General features: G+C 32.6%; 4 protein-coding genes across 8 annotated transcripts in view; 1 reads left to right on the top strand and 3 right to left on the bottom strand.

Annotated features, from left to right (window-relative positions):
• Positions 1 to 3,199: 3,199 nt before the first annotated feature.
• Positions 3,200 to 4,480, bottom strand: LOC124459758. The gene is made up of 3 exons (XM_047009367.1): positions 4,415 to 4,480; positions 3,922 to 4,358; positions 3,200 to 3,860 (listed from the first exon to the last, which is right to left on the bottom strand). The coding sequence occupies exons 1-3, from the start codon at positions 4,448 to 4,450 to the stop codon at positions 3,713 to 3,715; spliced, it is 621 nt and encodes a 206-aa protein (XP_046865323.1). The 5' UTR covers positions 4,451 to 4,480; the 3' UTR covers positions 3,200 to 3,712.
• Positions 4,481 to 5,093: 613 nt separating this feature from the next.
• LOC6650837 lies at positions 5,094 to 7,568 on the bottom strand. The gene is made up of 4 exons (XM_015176707.3): positions 7,240 to 7,568; positions 6,623 to 6,765; positions 5,752 to 5,890; positions 5,094 to 5,684 (listed from the first exon to the last, which is right to left on the bottom strand). Exons 1-4 carry the CDS (start codon positions 7,473 to 7,475, stop codon positions 5,447 to 5,449), a joined length of 756 nt encoding a protein of 251 aa, XP_015032193.1. The 5' UTR covers positions 7,476 to 7,568; the 3' UTR covers positions 5,094 to 5,446.
• A 2,151-nt stretch (positions 7,569 to 9,719) lies between these two features.
• On the top strand, positions 9,720 to 11,227 carry LOC26530158. The gene is made up of 3 exons (XM_015176706.3): positions 9,720 to 9,945; positions 10,002 to 10,438; positions 10,500 to 11,227. The coding sequence occupies exons 1-3, from the start codon at positions 9,910 to 9,912 to the stop codon at positions 11,203 to 11,205; spliced, it is 1,179 nt and encodes a 392-aa protein (XP_015032192.1). The 5' UTR covers positions 9,720 to 9,909; the 3' UTR covers positions 11,206 to 11,227.
• Positions 11,228 to 15,347: 4,120 nt separating this feature from the next.
• LOC6650836 (protein held out wings) overlaps positions 15,348 to 21,390 on the bottom strand; it is a 42,281-nt gene continuing 36,238 nt past the window's right edge. For 2 of the 5 annotated variants that reach the window (XM_023180123.2, XM_002073655.4), the window contains exons 7-8: positions 18,731 to 19,241; positions 15,348 to 15,665 (exon numbers count right to left, since the gene is read on the bottom strand). In XM_023180123.2, the coding sequence (XP_023035891.1) occupies positions 19,132 to 19,241 (110 nt within the window). In that variant the 3' untranslated portion in view covers positions 15,348 to 15,665; positions 18,731 to 19,131. The remainder of the gene's footprint in view (positions 15,666 to 18,730; positions 19,242 to 21,390) is intronic. The other 3 variants (XM_023180124.2, XM_023180125.2, XM_047011577.1) reach the window with 2 other exon arrangements.

Here is a 21,390-nt window from a genome sequence, read left to right as displayed (position 1 = left end):
TTTTAATTAACAAAATTATGAGAAATAAGTATGGAAAGCAACAAAATATGTAATGTTTTGCAAGATTGTTTTTTAGTTTTTTGTCTTTTGTTTTTGGCGTTGTTGTTGTATGTTGTTTTTGCCGAGCATAACCTCAACTTATTTGTGATTCGTGGAGTATATGTAATTTGTCATTGAATATACAATACGTAACTATTAAAAAAAAAAAACTTACTATTCAGACAAGTTTTGCTCCATCTCGTAAGTTTTTGTAATTGAATCATTTCAATTTGTGTCATTAAGTGTATTTTAAATTTTGGTAAAAATGTTCAAAGAGTTAAAACTTCACTTTCACTTAATTTTTTAATTAACTAATTTCATCTTTATGCATGATAATAATAATTGATTTTTTTATAACAAACAATAAAATATATTGACTATTAGTCAATAATATGCAATCGGCAATGCAATATACATATTTTGTTAGTATATCGCTTCCAAAAATTTAAATTTTTAAATTTGAAAGATAGACACATGAAGTAGGGAAAATAAATTGGTAAAACTAAGGTAAAGGTAATTTTGATATTATTTTATTCTGCAATTGAACTAAACTTACTTAAATACTTATATTTAAATGTGTTTGCATACTTTTAGGCAAACGTTTTAATTGATCAGAATCTGCTTTTAACCCTGAATTACCGACTACGTGTATAAATTGAAAAAAAAATCTACAAATAAATTGGTTTTATATATGGTCCAATTAGATTAAATGGCGCTTTTGAGGTGAGTAAGTAGTTTATGTCAAACCAAAATCGACATCTTGACCATTGTGCACGGTCGTATCAACAATAATTATAATAGTAAAGTTTATAAACAATACTTGACAGTGAAATTAAGCCCCTTGAGCCCTTTTTGAGTTGCCTTCTGTGGAACGTGCCTCCCCAAAAAACGACTGTTAAAATATGCTCGAAATAGATTCTCGTCGGCATAGCAAAAATAACAACAATTTTATCTACATATTTTGCATGAATATAAAATTTAAAATTCTATAGATTGACAAGAAGAAGGAATGCGATACCGAAGGTCGTTATCGATTCGTTAATATTTACAACGAATATTTAATTTTCCGCGTCTTTTTGCTCTTTAAATTGGTTTTAATTATTTACGATTCGTGCATTTAAAGTGCGAGTAAAATGATAAAAGACATAAACTTAAGTTGTAATTGTAGTTATGTTAGGTAATTTATATATTCATTTCAATCATTCAACTCATAAGGATTTATGAGTTGAGTGGCATTTGTGGCATTATGTATTGATAATTATGTTATGTTATTTAAATTGTTTACAATTCTATATAATCATCTTACATATATGAGGTTTTTCTAGACAATTGTGATAAGTAGAAACAGCGATGATTGTATCAAGACTAAGTATTTTTAGTTTTCAAAGGAATATGCACATTTCCGCCCACAGGACACTACACGGTGTCCTTATTTTGATGTGCTTTCTTTCATTGTTGGTTGGTTGTTGTTGTTGTCTGTCTGCTTGTGGCAGGTTCATGTCAATGGTTTGTTTAGCCAAGCGTAGTTAACCTCATGACCATTTTGCAATTTCTACAGCAACCCACAAGATGATACAGAAGAAAAAGAAAGAAACAAACCCAAAGCACTAACAAAAAAACAGAATCTATATATATTTGCATTCAAGTTTCAGAAACTAATTGCAACATTTTGCAGTGAATTTTTTCTTTTGCAGCTAATAAAACACTATTAGTTTGTGAGTTCTTCGCGCAAGCTTTTGTCGCAAGTCGCAAGTCAATACCCATCAAGAGGTTGGGCCATGCCTCGATAATGGAGTGCTGTGTGTCTGACCTATTAGCGTTAACGTCTCCTGCAGCGAAGTGCAACGAAATTAAATTCCCGCCATGCAACACGTGTGGAAAAATCAAATATCTACTGTGTGTGTGTGTGTGCGAGCTAACTTTTAGCAAACTTGGGTGAGTCCTTGTTGTGCCAACGCTGAAATCTTAGACGCTAAAACAGAAGCTATACCAATTTAGCTATCAAATATGTGTGCTCTCATATGTGTATATTGAAAAGTTTTTGCCAGGTGAACAAGAACTCTCTATTGTGCAGGTTGTTGGTTTTTGTGGCTTATTGAAATTCAAGAATATGCCAATATGCATACAAATATACTTTAGCTCATATATATATTTATCGTCTGATTCAAAGGTATGCTCTTGGAAAGAAAAGAACTTTAAAATCAATAAATTGCGTGTGAGTCGAAACGATTTAAGACAATAAAAGGAAAGTAAGGCGTAAGAATTTAATACACCTTGTTTTTTTATAAATTCCTATTTAAGTATGTATAATAAATCGCCTTTGAAATCATATCGTTGATAGCTAATCAGCAATCACATGTCAGAAATTGAAGCAGTCGGTAAGTAGTTATTAGTGTCCAGGAAAAGTGAGGTCATCTCTAAATATCCTTTCCTCTGGAAACAAATTTTTTTTTTGAGATTAGAGGAAATATCAAATCAAGCAATACCATTTTGTTATTTTCCGAACTATTGTCGTAAAATTTAAAAATAATTTATTACACTAACAAACGATTGTGACAAATTTAAGATTAAAGGCCGTTCCTTCGCCTTTTTAGATAAAACGTTTTTCCACTTTGATGACTTTGATTGGCTATGGGTAAGGAAAGAGTTACCAAAAAAGTTGAAAGGGTATACAAACTTTGACGCGGTCGAAGTTTGCCCCATCCCTCTGGTTTATATATGAATTTAATTCGAAACGTATTATTTTACTTCGTGCAAAATGTTTATAAAATCATTAAATTATTGATTATTGGGAATCCTTCTGCAATTTCATTATCGTTATCCCTGACAACTCATATTGAATATCTGTTTATATATTCCTGTTCCAGCCGTGACCCAGTCAAGAGTGCAAAGTAGATGTGAAACAAGCCGGGAAAATGTACCCCCTATAGTCACAGATATTTGTCCCAATGAACAGGTTGGGATCTGGATGGATGCGGACAGTGTGGATATCATTAAGAAGAGATGCAACCGCCTTAAACTATCTTTTTGGGCGATCGAATTTGAGTTTTGCGATTAGATGACCGTTATATATTTTTATTTTATTGAATTTATATTTTGAAATGTTAAAAAATAACACTTCAATATACAAATTGCATAAAATAAAAATATATAACCGTCATCTAATCGCAAAACTCAAATTCGATCATCCAAAAAGATAGTTTAAGCCGGTTGCATCTCCCCTTGATGATATCCATACTGTCCGCATCCATCCAGATCCCAACCTGTTCATTGGGACAAATATCCGTCACTATAGGGGGTGCATCTTCGCGGCTCACCACAGCCCACTTCTCCTTCGTAATATCAGCATTCTGCAGTTTCAGGAGCGTCAAAATTTTCAGCAAACAGTCCTCGACCTTTGACCACATAACTCTGGCCGGTGTCAGGTGTAGGAAGTCTATAAGACTGACGGCCTGATATGTCTCCATGGCGCATACATAGAGCCGCCCATTGTATTCGGTCACCGGAGTGACCTCATTAAACTCCAAGCAGCTAACGTTTCTGAAGTCCAAAAAAATCCCAAAGAACTCTTCCAACAGATCGCAAAAGTTTTTGTCGCACTCTGAGGAAGATATAACCACAACAAACGTCCTGTTCTCTGGGAGAATGTTAACGTACGGGGGCCGCTGACCATTCATAACATCTGGTTCCATTCCATCTCAGATTTAACCGGGCGTGGTCGGGACTTAATCCCGCAGCCTCCCATACCGCATGGCTCCTCCATAAATCCATACGAGGGGCTTTCTAGACTCTCCTCACTCGATTTGAGAACCCTTTTGAACCTATTTTCAAAAGACTGAATATTCAGTCACTGAATTTTGATTTCCTATTCCTAATACTTACCGTTTAGTCTCTATGGGTTTTTCATGTCCCTGGCCTTTTCGTTTAATACCACGTTTGCAATCAATCGTGGATGGCTGTACGCATTCGCTGCTGGATCCTGAGGATAGCTCACTGGCGGAAGATTCACTTCCTTCGAGCGACACAACGTCAATACTTGGGTCTGACACCGAATTATCGACCAATGGAACCGCAATATCCTCGGCTTGAAGAGAAAATAGTATCAAGCCCACAAAATTTTTGCCTTCATAGCAAGACACAACCGGCTTAATTTGTTTCTTGTTGCCTAGACCAACAACTTCTGTTAAAAGATCTGAATCGGCACACGTTACATCAGAAGCAGAAATCTCCAATGTTTCCGGCTGAATATTGAGCAGACTTTGGAGCTCAGTCTTAAGCTCGTATACGGTCGCTGAGATTGGGAGCTTCATAACCAATGGCTGGAAAAGATCACTTGGTCACGATTATGAAAAGTTATATCCTCACGTTTACTAACCTTTCCGGATTGCATGATCAATTTAACACTCAACATATTTTCACTTTTGTTTTTCTCTTTTTTGATTTTCAGAAGTTATATTTTTATTTTATTTTTGATGTTGACTGTATGAGTTCACGAAGTAGAATGATTGAAGTACTGTACCCCCTTGACCAGGTCGAATTTTACAAACATCCCAGGCCTTCTTGGATCTCAAAATGTGTGAATTGCTTCCGTCTAGCTGAGAGTACTAGATACTTTCGAAAATTAACTGAGTAGTTTGCAATTGCCAAATCTTTCTGTTTCTTTTTAATAAGTGAATTATTAAGAATTTGCGTTAAAATAGTTGAAAAACTAAGAGATTATTAAGACGAGTTCAAATAGCCATGTCCGTCTGGATCAACGCAAACTCCTCCTTAAGCAACAGTTCAACCACTTCAAAATGAAACAACTCCAATGTGAGATAAATTTTGTTTTACAATTTTTTTTTTATTTTTTTTTTTTTTTTATTTTCAGGGATCTAAAATATTTTATATGGACACGAAGATGTGATCACATTTAGCAACAGTAATTACGACGTCTATATATGTAAATATATAATTGTTATTGTTTTTAAATACATTTTTTGCTGTCATCTATGGAGTTTTTAGTACTTGTAAAATGAAATTAACAACTATTATTTTTAGATTATTGTGTTGTTTGTGTGTTATTGAAATAGTTTTTTTTTTTTTGGTTTTATTGATCAAAAAATGGACAACAAACGATCCCTGCAAATCGATTTATGTTATGTTGTTTGTATGAAAAGGTTTTTGGTTTTAAAGACTAACCAAAGCCGCTGTCCGACCAAGTAACCCGCCCTAGGCAAACCCTTCTTGCAAGTGCAATAACAAAATTAGCTGAATGCTATGCATTCTCTTAAGGACAACCCCATTAACCAGAAGCATTCAATAGAGAGCCCCACTCTCAATTCGAGACCCCCAAAACACTCAGACTCACACACACGCGCAATCAAACACACACACACACATACACCCTCACTTTGCTTTTGCGAATTTATGGGAAAATTCGCAACGCTATGAACAACAATAGCAGCAATCCTAATTGAGTGTCCAGCCAGTGGGAAACTATCAGCGAAGCAGCCTTTGCACACACATTTTCGAATACGTCGCAGTTTCGAAAGTGTTTGCCATCGGATAGCATTTTGGCCGTTTCACGTGCAAACTCCGCCGAGTTTTTGTAGCACTTGTATCGGGCGCTGGTGTAGATGCAATTCTCGTATGCATGCCGGGCACTGTAAGCCAATATGGGTTTTGGTTGGTTGGTGTTTGATTGAATGACTCGATTCTTGTTCAGCTTACCAACAAAAGTCCGCAAATTTATCGCTGGTATTACGTGTCGAATCATTTATCTCATCCGTGAGTATCGCTTCGAATTCGGCTGTGCAACTAACCCAATCCATTTGAATGTAGGCAAAGCAATCTTTATGCCGCAGGTAATCTAAAAAGTTAGTCCAAGAGTCAGAGTTAAAGAGTCAGTGACACGTAGGTCATTTTATGTATCTGTATCTTCAGGTGTTTCTTTGTATGAATAAGTAATGTTCAATCTTCTGTGTCAAAAAAAATACACAAAAGTGGAAGCACTTAAAGTCCCTGACTACAAAATTTACAAAAGTCTTTTATGTAAACTTTATTGTGGGCTCAAAAACCAACTGACTTAAGTGTGCGTGTGTGTGTGGCTGTGTGTTTACGGGTGGCTGTGTGTAAGTGTGCAAATGTTTGCGCCTCGACACCTTGGCGCCTGGGGCTATGCTAATGTTATCTCAAAATTTATTTTGTCAAATTGATTCACAACATCCTTTGACATGGCAACACATCATGGTAACTGAAACAGTTGTTATTTTTTGTCGGGGCTGTTTTTTATTTATGCCCTTTCAGTAGGTACAAAATATCCTATCATTTGCACCGCCCTAATTAATACACTACTAAAATGTTTACTTCATAGGTTTTTCTTTAACTAGACAAGCTCATTAATCAAATAAGGCTCTCTTTCACTTCTGTAATTCTAACAAACAAACATAACTTAAGAACTTAATCTACTGTTGATCACTTAATCTACTGTTGATCACTTTCACTAGTCTAGAACTTCCAATTAAAGGGTATTTAAACTGTCTGGTGTACTGCAATAGTAGCAATTGTTTGTTCTTGTTGTTATTATATAGTTGTTAGTTACCTTTTTGAAAGTCTGTATCACCACAGAACTTGTAGAAGAATTTCCTGGCACCCTCAACGTTATTTTTAAATGTGTTTAGTTTGCGATTCTGTAGACAACGTGCCGAATAGTCATCAAAGCATTTCATTCCGCGATTGAAAATACTACAACAACAACAACGAAAAAAAACGTGACAAAGCAGATTGAGATTTTTAGACATTATAACATTTGAGTGTTAGATGTTTTTTTCCAGACCCTTTTTTTTGCGTTAACAAATCAATTTTTAATTGGACAAAAGCTGAAAATCCGTTACCGTGTCTAAAATTTTGATAAAACAACACATTTTGGTCCTTTTTGTTAATGCCAATTTAATGTAATTCATTATAATTTTGAAGCACTCCTAATCAATGTCAGATTTAAGTCCATTACAGGCGAATGATTAATACGCAAGCAATACATAAAAGGAAAAAGAAAAAAAAAATGGACCTAAGCAAACAGTAAAATTTGAAATTAATTTTCTTCTAAGGCACTTGGTACGCGTAATCAATAAAATGATACACTTCACGTTGATGGTTAAGTGGGTAAAAACCCTAAGGAGCCGACACGTTTCATCCTTGAAGGGCAGGCAGGATACGTACTTGCATTTTGCTGTGATCTCCTTCTTGCTGATAACGGTTTTGGTATTTTGCAAAAAATCCATTAGATGGGCGGGCAAATCGTTAAAGCACTCATCGACCATCTTTTGAGTATTGCCACATTTATTAACGTGTGCCAATTGCGCTGGCACCTGAGTAAGCTCAGTGCCAGCCAAAGCAATGGCCGTGAACGCAACAGTAAACCAAAGACACGACAACAAAGCATTTCGTACACACATTTTGGACACTTGTTGCCACAGCGAATCAATCAAACAAAGTGATAAAGGGAAAGGAGGCGACAAGCGACTATATCGACAGAACAAACCGTTCAATTCGACCGTTTATCCCGAACTGTAGCAAGCCGGCCGAACTGAAGTCCTTTTAAGTCAAACGAATTGAGGGCTGTTAACTCACTGTTAAATGTTGCACATGCGCACATCCATGCCAAGCACGTGTTTCTCGAGGTTTGTTTACTTTACTAAAAAGCCGATGTCTACATTATATAGATACATACATATATATTATATACCTACATATAACAACAAGATAAAGGCAAGATTTATTTATCTTAATGCTTTTCCGTCTAAACTCTCATTCGCCTTAATTTTTGCTTTAAAGTACAATTTCGCCACAGGACTCATATCCCTGACACTTAACTTTCCTTTGTTTCATTTCGAAAGGAAACCACAACAAAGCGCAAAGTTTGAAATCGAAACCTGTTGGCTAGTTTCTCATTTCGAATAGCTTGTGTTCGGTGAACTATTGGCAATTGCAATTTCACAAAAATATGCGAAACTTGTTTGCTAGACTTGTCGCCTTGATTTGGCCAAAGAAATTGCCCTTTTTCTTGCACTACACACGACTCCCAATGAAGCCTACCCTTGGCACACACATAATTGAGTTATTTTGCCATTGCGCATATCATTTTCCAGCCTACACTCAAAGGGACAATCACTCACAACGATAAAGCACCCATTCCATGCTGCACTTTATTAAATTTCTTTTGTTCTTTTTGCCAACATGCAAGGCCATTTGGTATTACAATGTTGAATGTTCTTATAAAACGTACATTTTTCTTTAAAAAAAAGGGGAATAGAATAAAAAAAAATCTGCTTGTAAATAGAAAGTAAAAAGTAATCAAAGCTTTTACATTTAGAGATTGAAAATTAAAAACATTTATCTAATTGCATTCGATTTCTAGATAAATACAAAAATAGGTTTTTCATGTATTTTTTTCGGTCTGTTAACAATTAAGTTTATACACACATAGACAGACCGGCACCCACACGATTCATATTACATGCAGCAAGCATGTAATACGATTTGCCCCTTGTAAGTATGCAATGCGTTTTGCTGTGGACTGGGAACCAACACAGAGGATTCTGTAATTGAGCAGAAAACAATGCAAAATACGTACAAAACTCGGTGTCTGTTTCAATATGAAACAAATTTTTAGTGCCACCTTTTCTCGCATTGTTAAATTTGAACAAACTAGGCAAGTGAATACACATAGGTAAATAAGTGTGCTTTACATATCTGAATAATTTTAGATTAAAAACTGCACTATAAAGACGTGGAACTCAGTACTTGAAACCTATAACGGATAAATTTAACAAAACGTTAAAGAAATTTGTAAACTTTATACGAGGAAACATTGTCGATTAAAGATTATGGACAAAATGTGATTTACTTTTCCATCAAATACTGATCTTAAAAACACGTTGAAATACATTTGTGTGTGTGTGTTGAAAAAAAAGAAGGTGAAGACAAATATGCATCCATTAAGCTTTTTCTTGAAGAAATGAAGAAATAATGGATTATTAAATTAAACGAGAGGGCCGGTGCTAACTTCGACCGCGTCAAAGTTTGTATACCCTTGCAACTTTTTTGGTAACTCTTTCCCTACCCATACCCAATGAAAGTCATCAATGTGAAAAAACGTTTTAGCTAAAAAGGCGAAAGAACGGCCTTTAATCTTAGCATAGGAAATAGGGAAGTTATTGATCAAAGTCACTGTTTTCCACCAATCGTTCCTATGGGAGCTATATGATATAGGCATCCGATCTTGATCAAATTTGGCAGTCGTTTATAGGTGTAATAAACTCTCTAATATTAAATATTAACTAATATTAAACAATAGCTCACAAAATAACGAAGTCATGGAGAAAAGTCACTGTTCGTGACTTTGCCGTTTGTGTGGAAGCTAAATGATATAGTGGTCCGATCCGGCTGAATCCGAGATATACAACATCGCAGTATATACAAGCCTACATGCAAAACTTCAACTCTGTAGCTCTTACGGTCTGAAGGAGTTTTCGTTGATCTAGACGGACGGACAGACATGGCTATTTGAACGCGTCTTAATAATCTCTTAGTTTTTCAACTATTTTAACGCTAATTCTTAATAATTCACTTATTAAAAAGATACAGAAAGATTTGGCAATTGAATACTACTTAGCTTATTTTCGAAAGTATCTAGTACTCTCAGCTAGACGGAAGCAATTCACACATTTTTGAGATCCAAGAAGGCCTGGGATGTTTGTAAAATTCGACCTGGTCAAGGGGGTACAGTACTTCAATCATTCTACTTCGTGAACTCATACAGTCAACATCAAAAATAAAATAAAAATATTACTTCTGAAAATCAAAAAAGAGAAAAACAAAAGTGAAAACATGTTGACTGTTAAATTGATCATGCAATCCGGAAAGGTTAGTAAACGTAAGGACATTTCTTTTCATAATCCTGACCAAGTGTTCTTCTCCAGCCATTGGTTATGAAGCTTCCAATCTCAGCTACCATATACGAGCTTAAGACGGAGCTTCAGAGTCTTCTCAATATTCAGCCGGAAACATTGGAGATTTCTGCTTCTAATGTAACGTTGGCCGATTCAGATCTTTTAACAGAAGTTGCTGGTCTACGCAACAAGAAACAAATTAAGCCGGTTGTGTCTTGCTATGAAGGCAACAATTTTGTGTGCTTGATACTATTTTCTCTTGAGGACGGGGATATCGCGGTTCCATTTCTCGATAATTCAGTGTCAGACCCAAGTATTGAAGTTGTGTCGCCCGAAGGAAGTGAATCTTCCGCCAGTGAGCTATCCTCAGGATCCAGCAGCGAATGCGTACAGCCAACCACGATTGATTGCAAACGTGGTATTAAACGAAAAGGCCAGGGACATGAAAAACCCATAGAGATTAAACGGTAAGTATTAGGAATAGGAAATCGAAATTCAGTGACTGAATATTCAGTCTTTTGAAAATAGGTTCAAAAGGGTTCTCAAATCGAGTGAGGAGAGTCTAGAAAGCCCCTCGTATGGATTTATGGAGGAGGCATGCGGTATGGGAGGCTGCGGGATTAAGTCCCGACCACGCCCGGTTAAATCTGAGATGGAAATGGAACCTGATGTTATGAATGGTCAGCGGCCCCCGTACGTTAACATTCTCCCAGAGAACAGGACGTTTGTTGTGGTTATATCTTCCTCAGAATGCGACAAAAACTTTTGCGATCTGTTGGAAGAGTTCTTTGGGATTTTTTTGGACTTCAGAAACGTTAGCTGCTTGGAGTTTAATGAGGTCACTCCGGTGACCGAATACAATGGGCGGCTCTACATCGCATCGGCCAACGAGGATACGATGGACTGGGTGTGGCGCAATGTATGCGCCATGGAGACATATCAGGCCGTCAGTCTTATAGACTTCCTACACATGACACCGGCCAGAGTTACGTGGCCAAAGGTCGAGGACTGTTTGCTGAAAACTTTGACGCTCCTAGAACTGCAGAATGCTGATATTACGACGGAGAAGTGGGCTGTGGTGAGCCGCGAAGATGCACCCCCTATAGTGACGGATATTTGTCCCAATGCACAGGTTGGGATCTGGATGGATGTTAACAGTGTGGATATCATAAAGAAGAGATGCAACCGCCTTAAACTATCTTTTTGGATGATCGAATTTGAGTTTTGCGATTAGATGACCCTTATATTTTTTTATTTTATGCAATTTATATATTGAAGTGTTATTTTTTAACATTTCAAAATATAAATTCAATAAAATAAAAAAATATAAGGGTCATCTAATCGCAAAACTCAAATTCGATCATCCAAAAAGATAGTCGAATCTAGACAAACTATCTTTTTGGATGATCGAATTTGTGTTTTGCGATTAGATGACGGTTATATATTTTTATTTTATGCAATTTATATATTGAAGTGTTATTTTTTAACATTGCAAAATATAAATTCAATAAAATAAAAATATATAAGAGTCATCTAATCGCAAAACTCAAATTCGATCGTCCAAAAAGATAGTTTAAGGCGGTTGCATCTCTTCTTTATGATATCCACACTGTCCACATCCATCCAGATCCCAACCTGTTCATTGGGACAAATATCTGTGACTATAAGGGGTACAATTATCCCGGCTTGTTTCACATCTACTTTGCACCGGCACTCTTGGCTGGGTCACGGCTGGAACAGGAATATATAAACAGATATTCAATATGAGTTGTCAGGGATAACGATAATGAAATTGCAGAAGGATGCTTGCCAAAGCACGAAAAACCAAAACTTCCCAATAATCAATAATTTAATTATTTTATAAACATTTTGCACGATCTAAAATAATACTTTTCGAATTAAATTCATATATAAACCAGAGGGATGGGGCAAACTTCGACCGCGTCAAAGTTTGTATACCCTTTCAACTTTTTTGGTAACTCTTTCCTTACCCATAGCCAATCAAAGTCATCAAAGTGGAAAAATGTTTTAGCTAAACAGGCGAAAGAGCGGTCTTTAATCTTAGCATAGGAAATAGCGAAGTTATTGATCAAAGTAACTGTTTTCCACCGATTGTTCCTATGAGAGCTATAAGATATAGTCGCCCGATCTTGATCAAATTTGTCACAATCGTTTGTTAGAGTAATAAACTCACTATTATTAAATTTTACGACAATAGTTCGAGTCACTGTTTGTGACTTTGTATGTAAGACTTACTTCTTCACCAAATATTAATCTTAAAAACTCGTTGAAATAAATTTGTGTGTGTGCGTGTTGGAAAAAGAAGAAGGTGAAGGCAAATATGCATCCATCAAGCTTTTATTTTAAATGAAAACAATAATGCAACACTAAATTAAAAAACATAAAAAACTATTAAGAAGATGTACATTTAATAGTACTTTTGTAGTGTTTACAGTCAGTGAGTCCATCTTTGAAGCCAATTAGTGAATATTTATTTTCTAACTTTAATTGAAGTATGAAAAGAATTTATAACAATTTAAAAGGCTGCCTAAAAGTATGCATACGTGACAAAAAGTAATATTTTTAGTAGTACAATTAAAATTGTGGCCAAATCAATTTCAAAATTACCTTTCAGTCGTATCAATGTGGGCTAAAAATTTAAAATTTTTTGTCTTTCATACTTTCATGTACTACAGTTAATGCCAGGAACTGTAAGCTGACATAGAGAAAGACACTTTTAATTGAATCATCTTCAAACTTATATATTTACATTCGATCTCGTAGTGTGAAACTTAAACTTGGACCCGACTGTCTTAGTTCATTTATTTTCCACTTCTTCAACTTCTTTTCTGAATTTAATTGTAGTGTTTAGATTCTGACATTTTCATCACTCGATGCTACGACTTCTCTTATTAAACTACTTACCAATGTGTAAAATTATTTACTTTAACGCAGTGACGAATGCAGAGGAAGATTTATAGAGGGAATATTCAATATTTGGGGGAACTCTCCTCCACTTACTCCTCTTTATTAATAATAAACACAAATAAATTGTTTTTTTTTTATAAACATTTATTTATGCAAAAGAACTATATGTACTTTGTAAACAATTTAATTTGATTCGCTTCATATTTGCATTATTATTATTATTATTATTATGATAGTTAATATTAATAATTATTAAACATAAATGTATTTTGTTTGTTTTTTTTCTCATTTGAACAAATTAATCCATGATTCTTGCCAAGTTTTATGTTCTTGAATATGATAAATGAAAAATAATGGGTTTAAAATTGGTTAAAACACAACAACATTCAATTTGTAATGGTCTTATAGTTTAATTACTTGTTACAGATATAGATAAATTTCTTTATATATATATATATACGACATTATTAAGTTACTCACAATCATCGAATTATATTTCGTATTGAATTTCAGCCGCGAAATCAATCTTGTAATCAGAGTCAAAAAATCGTAATCACAATCATAATCGATTCATTAATTCGATCATCGGATCGAATTCTAGCTCATAGGCCAAACATAAGAAAATAATTCTCTGGCCCGTGCTAAGAGTTGCCCTACGATTGCACAATTGCCGTTCACAATAGATGTAATAGATGTAAATAGATTATTATAATTGTAATATTAATATTATTAGTAATTCTACCTACATATATATATATGTATGTATATATAGAGAAAATGATAAAACTTCTTTCTTTTGTTTTGCTGAGTATGCTGCGCTCTAATAAAATACTAGACATTTTCTTTTTTTTTTCATATCCGTTTTCATTTTCTTTGAGTAATTTCCATAACGATGCATTTGTTGCCTTTAGATTTTAGTTTGTTAAATTCAACTTATATCGAAATTAATAAAAAGGCACACTAATTACAAGCATATTATCTCTTTTCGCTTTCTTTTCAAATACATACAAAATTCTTTAATTTAAAATAATGTTTCTGGTTTTTTCAGGTGGTTATTTTTGTTTTTTAGTTGGTTTTTTTTCTTTTGCTTTGTACCATAATTTAAATGCAGTTTTATTTTTATTTTTGTCAATAAGAGTTTTCTTTTCTTTTGCCTATTTTCTTGTTGTTACAAATTTATTTAACGTTTTTTTTTTTTTTTTGTTGCTTAATCATAACTCTACGCAATGTTTTATTCATTGAGGCTGCTAATCTGCCCATGAGAAAGATTTTTATATATAAAAATATATATATATTTATATGTATAGATATAGAGATTTCAACAAGAGAAAAATTCCTAACATTTATTTTAAATTAAAGAATTTGTATAGAGACTCATACTTCAATTTGTTTTATTTTTTGTTTTTAATATAATTAACATCATATCTGATAAGTTACGTTGATAATATATATATATATATATATGTATATATAGAGTATGGTATAGTATAATACATTAACTTTATGCGTTTAAAATAATTTAAAATTTAGATTGTACAGTATGTATGATGTTAATTATGATTATTATTATTTTCTTCACTTCATTTTCATTAACTAAATATGGCTGTTAGTTAAATATTATGAAAGTTTAAAAGTTTATTATTAACAAAGAGAATATGTGCGTCAAATGTGTATATAACTTCAACTAGAAATCCCGATTTCGAAGATCGAAAGCCTTTAAAATCTGCTCAATTGTAGTTATATATCTTTTATTTTCACTCTTCTCTATGAAAACTTGATATTTATTTACAACAAATTTAATTTCTGTTGCTTAATGAGTTGGTTGTTTGTTGTTTTCTGCTTGTAACTAAAAACTATTAAGATTCTTCTTTGTTTTTTTTAGAGATTTGCAAATTACAATAGAACTAATAAAAAATCATTTTATGGAGTTTCATTTATGAGATTCCGAAACATGATTTTTCTTTCTTTTCTTGAAAAAAAAAAATAGAAAAATTCTTATTTTAATTTAGACTTAAAGTTAAACATACTTGCATGTATATATATAAAAATATGTTATTGTTGCTGTTTGATTAAGTATGTTGTTTTTTTTGTTCGTAGAACTTTTTGTTATAAACTAGAAAGTAATTGCTTAATTCATTAGTCATACATTTATAATTGTATGTTTTGTTGGTTTTCTTTTTCTTTTGTATAATTAATTTAACTACTAAATGTTAAATTTGATTTTTTTTTTTTTGTTTGTTTGTTAATAATTTGTTGTTGTTGTTGTTATTGTTAATATATAATTGTTTTTTGTTGTTGTTGTTTTTGTTTGTAATGGCCACAAGATTCAAATACATAATTGCAATAATATGCAAAAATTGGATGGAGACATTATTCAGGCGCACATATATTTCTAAATATTTAATCGCACTTCCTTCCTCTCACTCTCACATTCTCTTGCTATCTCACTTTCTGGGGAAATCGGGTTAAAGCGCCAGCAGACAAGCCACACAACATATTTGAATATTTTTTGTTGGTTTTTTGTTTTGTTGTTTTTGTACGATTTTTTAGTATAAGTAAGAAAATAGAGTTGGTCAGTGGACATGTTCACATTTCACATACAACATGGCACAATACAATATGCTATGTGATTGCTGCTGCTGCTGCTGTTGCTGTTGCTGCTGGTGATGTTGCTGCTGTTGCTTGCATAAGAATTGCTGCTGCTGTTGCTGCGGTTGTTGTGCTTCTTTGGCCCAATCTCTCTCAGAGGATACAGTTCTCTCTTCTCTAACCCAAAAATAACGCAGGCGACAGGCGATGGATGCAAAAGGTATTGGTGGGTTTTTGGGTGGATGTATTAGAATGCATTGTTGTTGTTTGTTGTTGGTTGTTGTTGGTATTTTTGTGTGTATAGTTTTTTGGTTGGTTTTTTTATGATTTGGTTTTATTTTTTGGTTTTTGTGGGTTAGCATGGAAATAAAAAAGAAGAGTCATAGAAGTGGAAATTTGAGTTAATATCGTATGGTTAGCAGTTAGTTTAGTTTATCACTTTAAAACCTTAAGCTAAGACACATTTAAGTTGATATTTGAAATAGTTTGTTTTTCTTTTCTTTTTTGTTTTTTTTGTTTAATATGCGAGTAATGATAAGAATAAGCAAAAAGTTACTAAGTAAATGACTAAAGTAAATAGATCAATGGGATTTTGGGCACAGAAACATGCAAGTCATAGTTTTAGTAACTCTTTGTTTAGATCCTTTACAAGTTATGCCTGCAAAAACCAAATAGATATTAGAATTAGTTTCTGCACGCATCCCTTTTCTTTGGCTCGACAGAAAGACAGAAACACATACAACATAATGTTCAATGATTAATTAGATAGAGATCGTACGATCGAGATATAAAGTACGTACGAGAATGTTGCAACTGTGTGTGTGTGTGTGTGTGTGTGTTTGTGTGTATATAGATTGTGCTATAGTTATTAAATGCAACATTTGTTTATGGTTATTCAATTTGTTTGTTTTTTTCTCGTTATTTTCAAAGTAATTTACAAGAACATGGAAAATTTCAATTTTAATCATTTTTTTTTGTCATTTGTTTTGTTTTACTATTTTTTCTTTGTTTTGTTAACTTGGCCTTTGGTTAGTTAAAATTAGCAATAGTTTTATTTCACATATTGTTTTGTATTAAATATATATATGATTTGTATATATATATATATGTACATATATATACTTTGATTTATTAATGCTATAGTATTAGATATAATATTTATTAGAGGGGAGAAGAATAAGAAAAAAATAGAAAAAATAAAATTGCAAATGCATTGGCCGGAATCGTTTCATAAATGCCAAAAGAAAAGTAGAACAAAAAAAGTATTTAAATTAAAATTAAAAGCATTAATCACAATTTTTTTTCGGTTTGGTATTTTTTACATGGAAGTTTTTTAATAATAATTTAAAAAATTTAAATTTTGACTATAGAAAAGTTGAGTATGAGTTTTCTTCAGTTTCTTGTCAAGCACGAAGTTATTTTCATTTATCATACAATTTTTGGCATTAGAATCGATTTAGTATGGGTGTGGGTTTATCTCTCTCTGTGTGTGTTTTTCTGTGTGTATGTGTGTGTGGTTTCTCTTGTTTGGGTGTGTTGTAAGCAAATGCATATGCAATTTTATTATCAAAGAGTTATACATACAAATATTTTGTACTCAAACTTATTAGAACTAAAGATATTAAACAATTTATTTATATATATATGTATTAATTAATTATGATACCAGAACCAGTATAAGCTTAATATGTATGTAGGATTAAGTCAAATCTGTGTTAAATTACATATATTATAAGTATATATTATATAGATTGATAGAGTGTGAGAGAGAGTGAGAGAGAGATTGATAGGATTGATATTGTGTATGTTGATAGAATTCTTTGTTTGTTTTGAAATTGTTAAATCCCTTGCAATTGGGTGAAAGTTCTTTGGGTTGATTTGGATTCAGTTGGTGGACATCTATTCGGAGTTCTCATAGACATCCAGATTGTGGGTCCTGGCGATGGCTTATGTCTGTTAGGATATGCTTGCATTTGGCTCAAGCCAAGAGTTAATAGATTGTGAAATAAACAAGAATATTTCCATTTCAAGAGCACCAGATCGGTTTACAAGTTAAAGAAGATTTTGTTATCAGTTTGCAAGGATATATAAACTTTGTGACATTTACTACAATTCGAATTTAGTTGATGCATTTTATTTAGGGTATGTGGTTTGTGTCCCAGAGGCAAAGAGGCGTATGGAGTATGGAAGGAAAAGTATTAAGGATGTTTATATGTGTTGTAGGGTAAGTATGTATGTATATGTGATTGCTTGTAGGTAGGTGTGTTTGTGTGTGGGTGTGTTTTTGATAGCTTATCGATTAAGTTAAGTAGTTGCTTATGCTCTAGAGTTGCAAACAAACAAAGTTAAGTGTCATTTTTTAATTCTTAATTCTTTTTTTAGTGATCAATGAGTTATGTGTGTCGAGATTTGATATTGGATTTAAAGAGAAGAGGAGATTTCTGTTTTTTATCGCTTTGAGTTTTCGGAATTTAAGAAGCGTTAGACTAGAATAAAAGTTTGAGAAAATAATTGGCAATAATCCATCCACAAATCAGAAAAGTCGTTTGGCGTTTGTTTTTTTTTTGTGTTTCCTTTTTGTTTTGTGTGTTCTTTTTGTTTTTTGTTTTCTTCACTTCAACAAAAATCATTGATCTTTATTTTTCTGGTACACTTTCGGTTCAATTGCAACATACATTTCATTTTGATATACAAAGTAATAAAACATTTAAAAACTAACAAGGGGATAAACTTAATGACTAAATACACATGTAAAATTTATATATTTTCATTTAATTTACATTTATATATAGATAAATACATATATGTATGTATGTATGTATATATATATTTATATATGGCTTAAGAAAGAGTAATACAAAACGAGGAGAGACGAATGAAAAAAAACACGCGTTTATTCTAATAAATTGCAAATTGTATATTCCTCACTTAAATTTACTATATAATTGAATTTGCTGAATTTAACGTCAAAGGCACAAGTCAACGTGGAAAACGAAGAAAATATATAATACAAATTTTCACAAGAAAAATGTTCTTTTTGTTTCTTTTTGCACTGATCTCTCTTTATGTTTTTTTTTTGTTTTTGTTTCTTATTTTGCATGTGTTTTTGTGTATCTGTGTGTGTGTTTGTGTGTGTGGTTTGTATCAAATATCAAAAAAAAAACTCGCAATTCAAATTTAAAAAAAAAAACAATTGTTTAAGAGATAAAAATAAATAAAATGAGTAGAGAAACACAACTAACCTGTGAAGGCGCGCGCGCTTGATTGTTAACTGAGTTTATTAAGCGGCATTTTGGCCTGGCCAACAGCAACTGGCTGGGTTTCATTGCAGCAAAATAAAAGTTAAAACAGTTTTATCAAAAATAAAATTAAAAAATGTAAATAAATTGAAATAAATAACTAGAATTGAACTAAATTTGAAAGAGTAAAAAAAAAAACTATTTCTGAACGTTTAAACAAAAAAAATTAAATAAACGTAAATTTGAATTATGCACTTTGAAACGAAAGATAATCTTCGCATTCAAGTGCTATCAAGTAAGAGTGCTTAAGGCTTAATGTGGTTGTTATAAATATCAAAAATCAATTGAATTTTCTTAGCTTTCTTATGGTTTTCTGATTGTTACTTTGAATCTGTCTTCTGTTTTTACTGTATCTCAATGAAACCCGCCGGCTTGGCTGGCACTCCGACCGTTGCACGCTGATAGGGGTGCTCTCTGTTAGCCGCCAAACGACGTTGCTGCTTAAGGGCGCCTACTAAAATATACGATACGATACATGTAGATATATAGATATATATATATTTGATTTTGTTTTTTTTTGTTGTTGTTTTGTTCTGTTCGGTTTGTATATATAGATATATAGGGAGGGGGACGGTGGCAATAAATATTGGGTTTTCTTTCATATTTGTCTACAAATTATACTTATAGCTAAATAAAAAAAACGAAAACTTTGTAATTATAATAATTATATTATTATATTAATAATTGTTTTATGCTTGCTCTTTTCAAAAGTATTCAAATTGGCTGCCGATATTATTTTTAGACAACATTGCCTCACTCTCTATTATTATTGTGTGTGCAAGGAATTTGCCGAAAGAAAGAAAAAAAGATATTGTTCATTGTTTGCATTTTACATTTAAATTCTGTTTCTTTGGAATGAGTCGTCTATATATATATATTGTATATATATGTTTTTATGTGTAGGTGTGTGTATGTGTGTGTGTATGTTTGTGTCGTTTTAACGACTGAAAACGAAACAAGACCTTTTTCTTCCCTTTTTTTTCATTGTTTTGAAAGGTACAAAAATAAGTGATTTTCAAGCAGCTTAACTTTAAACTAAATGAACAAAAAATTACTAAAACTATATAGTGAAAATATCATAATGATATGTATATATACATATATCTGTATATATATACATATATGTATGTATATGCATGCATCTGTATAAGGTTTGTTTCTTTAGCATTTTTCCAGCTGTTATGCTTGTTCTCTCTGCTCGATTTCAAAATTTTCTTTTCCTCCTCTTGATTTGCTCTTGACTAGTTGTGCAAAATATTTGTTTTTGTGTGGACGGCTGCTTGAACCTGAACCTGTAGCCCGATTTTAAACCTGAACCTAAACCACTCACTAATTTACTTATGTCCTAGCAAAGTTTTAAAAGCACCACTTTGATTCAAGGCTCCTTGTTTTGTGTTATAGCTAGAGTAGATAGTTTTCTAATAGATAATCAATTAAAAACGAAAAAAACTGCATTTAAATATACTCTCTCTCTCTCAAAAAAATATAATGGCACTGGCTGGAAAAATTAAACGGTGTACACAAAACCAAATGTAGAAACTTGAACTTTGTTGTAATGAGAAGAAGGTACATTTGTGCATAAATACTGTGTCTAATTGCTACACATTGCGCTTAAATGAAATATACGAAAATTAAGGCTGACCAGTCGGTACATAAAGACGCTATACACCGACTTCTAAAATACCCTGTACCACACTAAGGACTCTTAGGCGGATCTAAATAGGGGAAATATGGGAAATCTACTCCCAAAAGTATGCAATAAGCAGTCCAGGAATTCGCTTTATAAAACACATAAGAAAGTTTTGATATATTGTGTAGGTAAAAAGAAGAAGACATTGCTTGTCGACAATTTTGAAGTTATTAGATATGCAAAAGTTTAAATAATAAATACTCTTTTAGCCTATTGCATACTTTAAGGAGCCAAGCTCCTCTGTTTCACATATTCAGTAGGCCAAATTAGCTTCGATTGCTTTTATGTTAACTGAAAGTAACAATTTGAAATTGTTTTATTGCAATTAGTGGAAGTTTTATAAACAGACAATAAATAAATATGAAGTTTATACATTTTATATGCTTATGATACAGGGTATAGTAATGAGAAGAAAAATAAAAACACAATTAAATAAAAATAAACCCTTCAACCCTGTCGTAAATAATTTAAAATCTAAAGAAAAAGCATACTAAACGATCGAAAAAACACACGCACTAAATTTAAAGTCTAAATACTAGTAATTTGCCGTATATATATATATGTATATATGTAACTCAGCAACTTAGTTGAAGGTTCTAAATAGAATAGAATACTCATGGTTCCAAAACAATCAACAAACAAACAAATACAAACATAGAGACATTCTGACATTTTGCAAATTGCTGCCCTTTATTTTGGTACATGTTCTTGTTGTTGTTGTTGCTGTTTTCAACTAGAATATACTCATTTTCCAAAGGAAATTAATATACTTTGAAAATTGAAAAATTTTTGTGAAAAAATTGTTAAAATTAATAATTTAAAAATACATTGAAGCAAAACAAAATCTCCAAAATCTACAAAAACAAACCGAAATAATAAGTTATATATAAATCCTTTGCTTAAGTGCCTAAAA

The sequence above is a fragment of the Drosophila willistoni genome, chromosome 3R (assembly GCF_018902025.1).
Source record: "Drosophila willistoni isolate 14030-0811.24 chromosome 3R, UCI_dwil_1.1, whole genome shotgun sequence".
Classification (NCBI taxonomy): Eukaryota; Metazoa; Arthropoda; class Insecta; order Diptera; family Drosophilidae; genus Drosophila; species Drosophila willistoni.
Note: the sequence above shows the minus strand (reverse complement) of the source record. Positions and strands in the feature narration are given on the sequence as shown.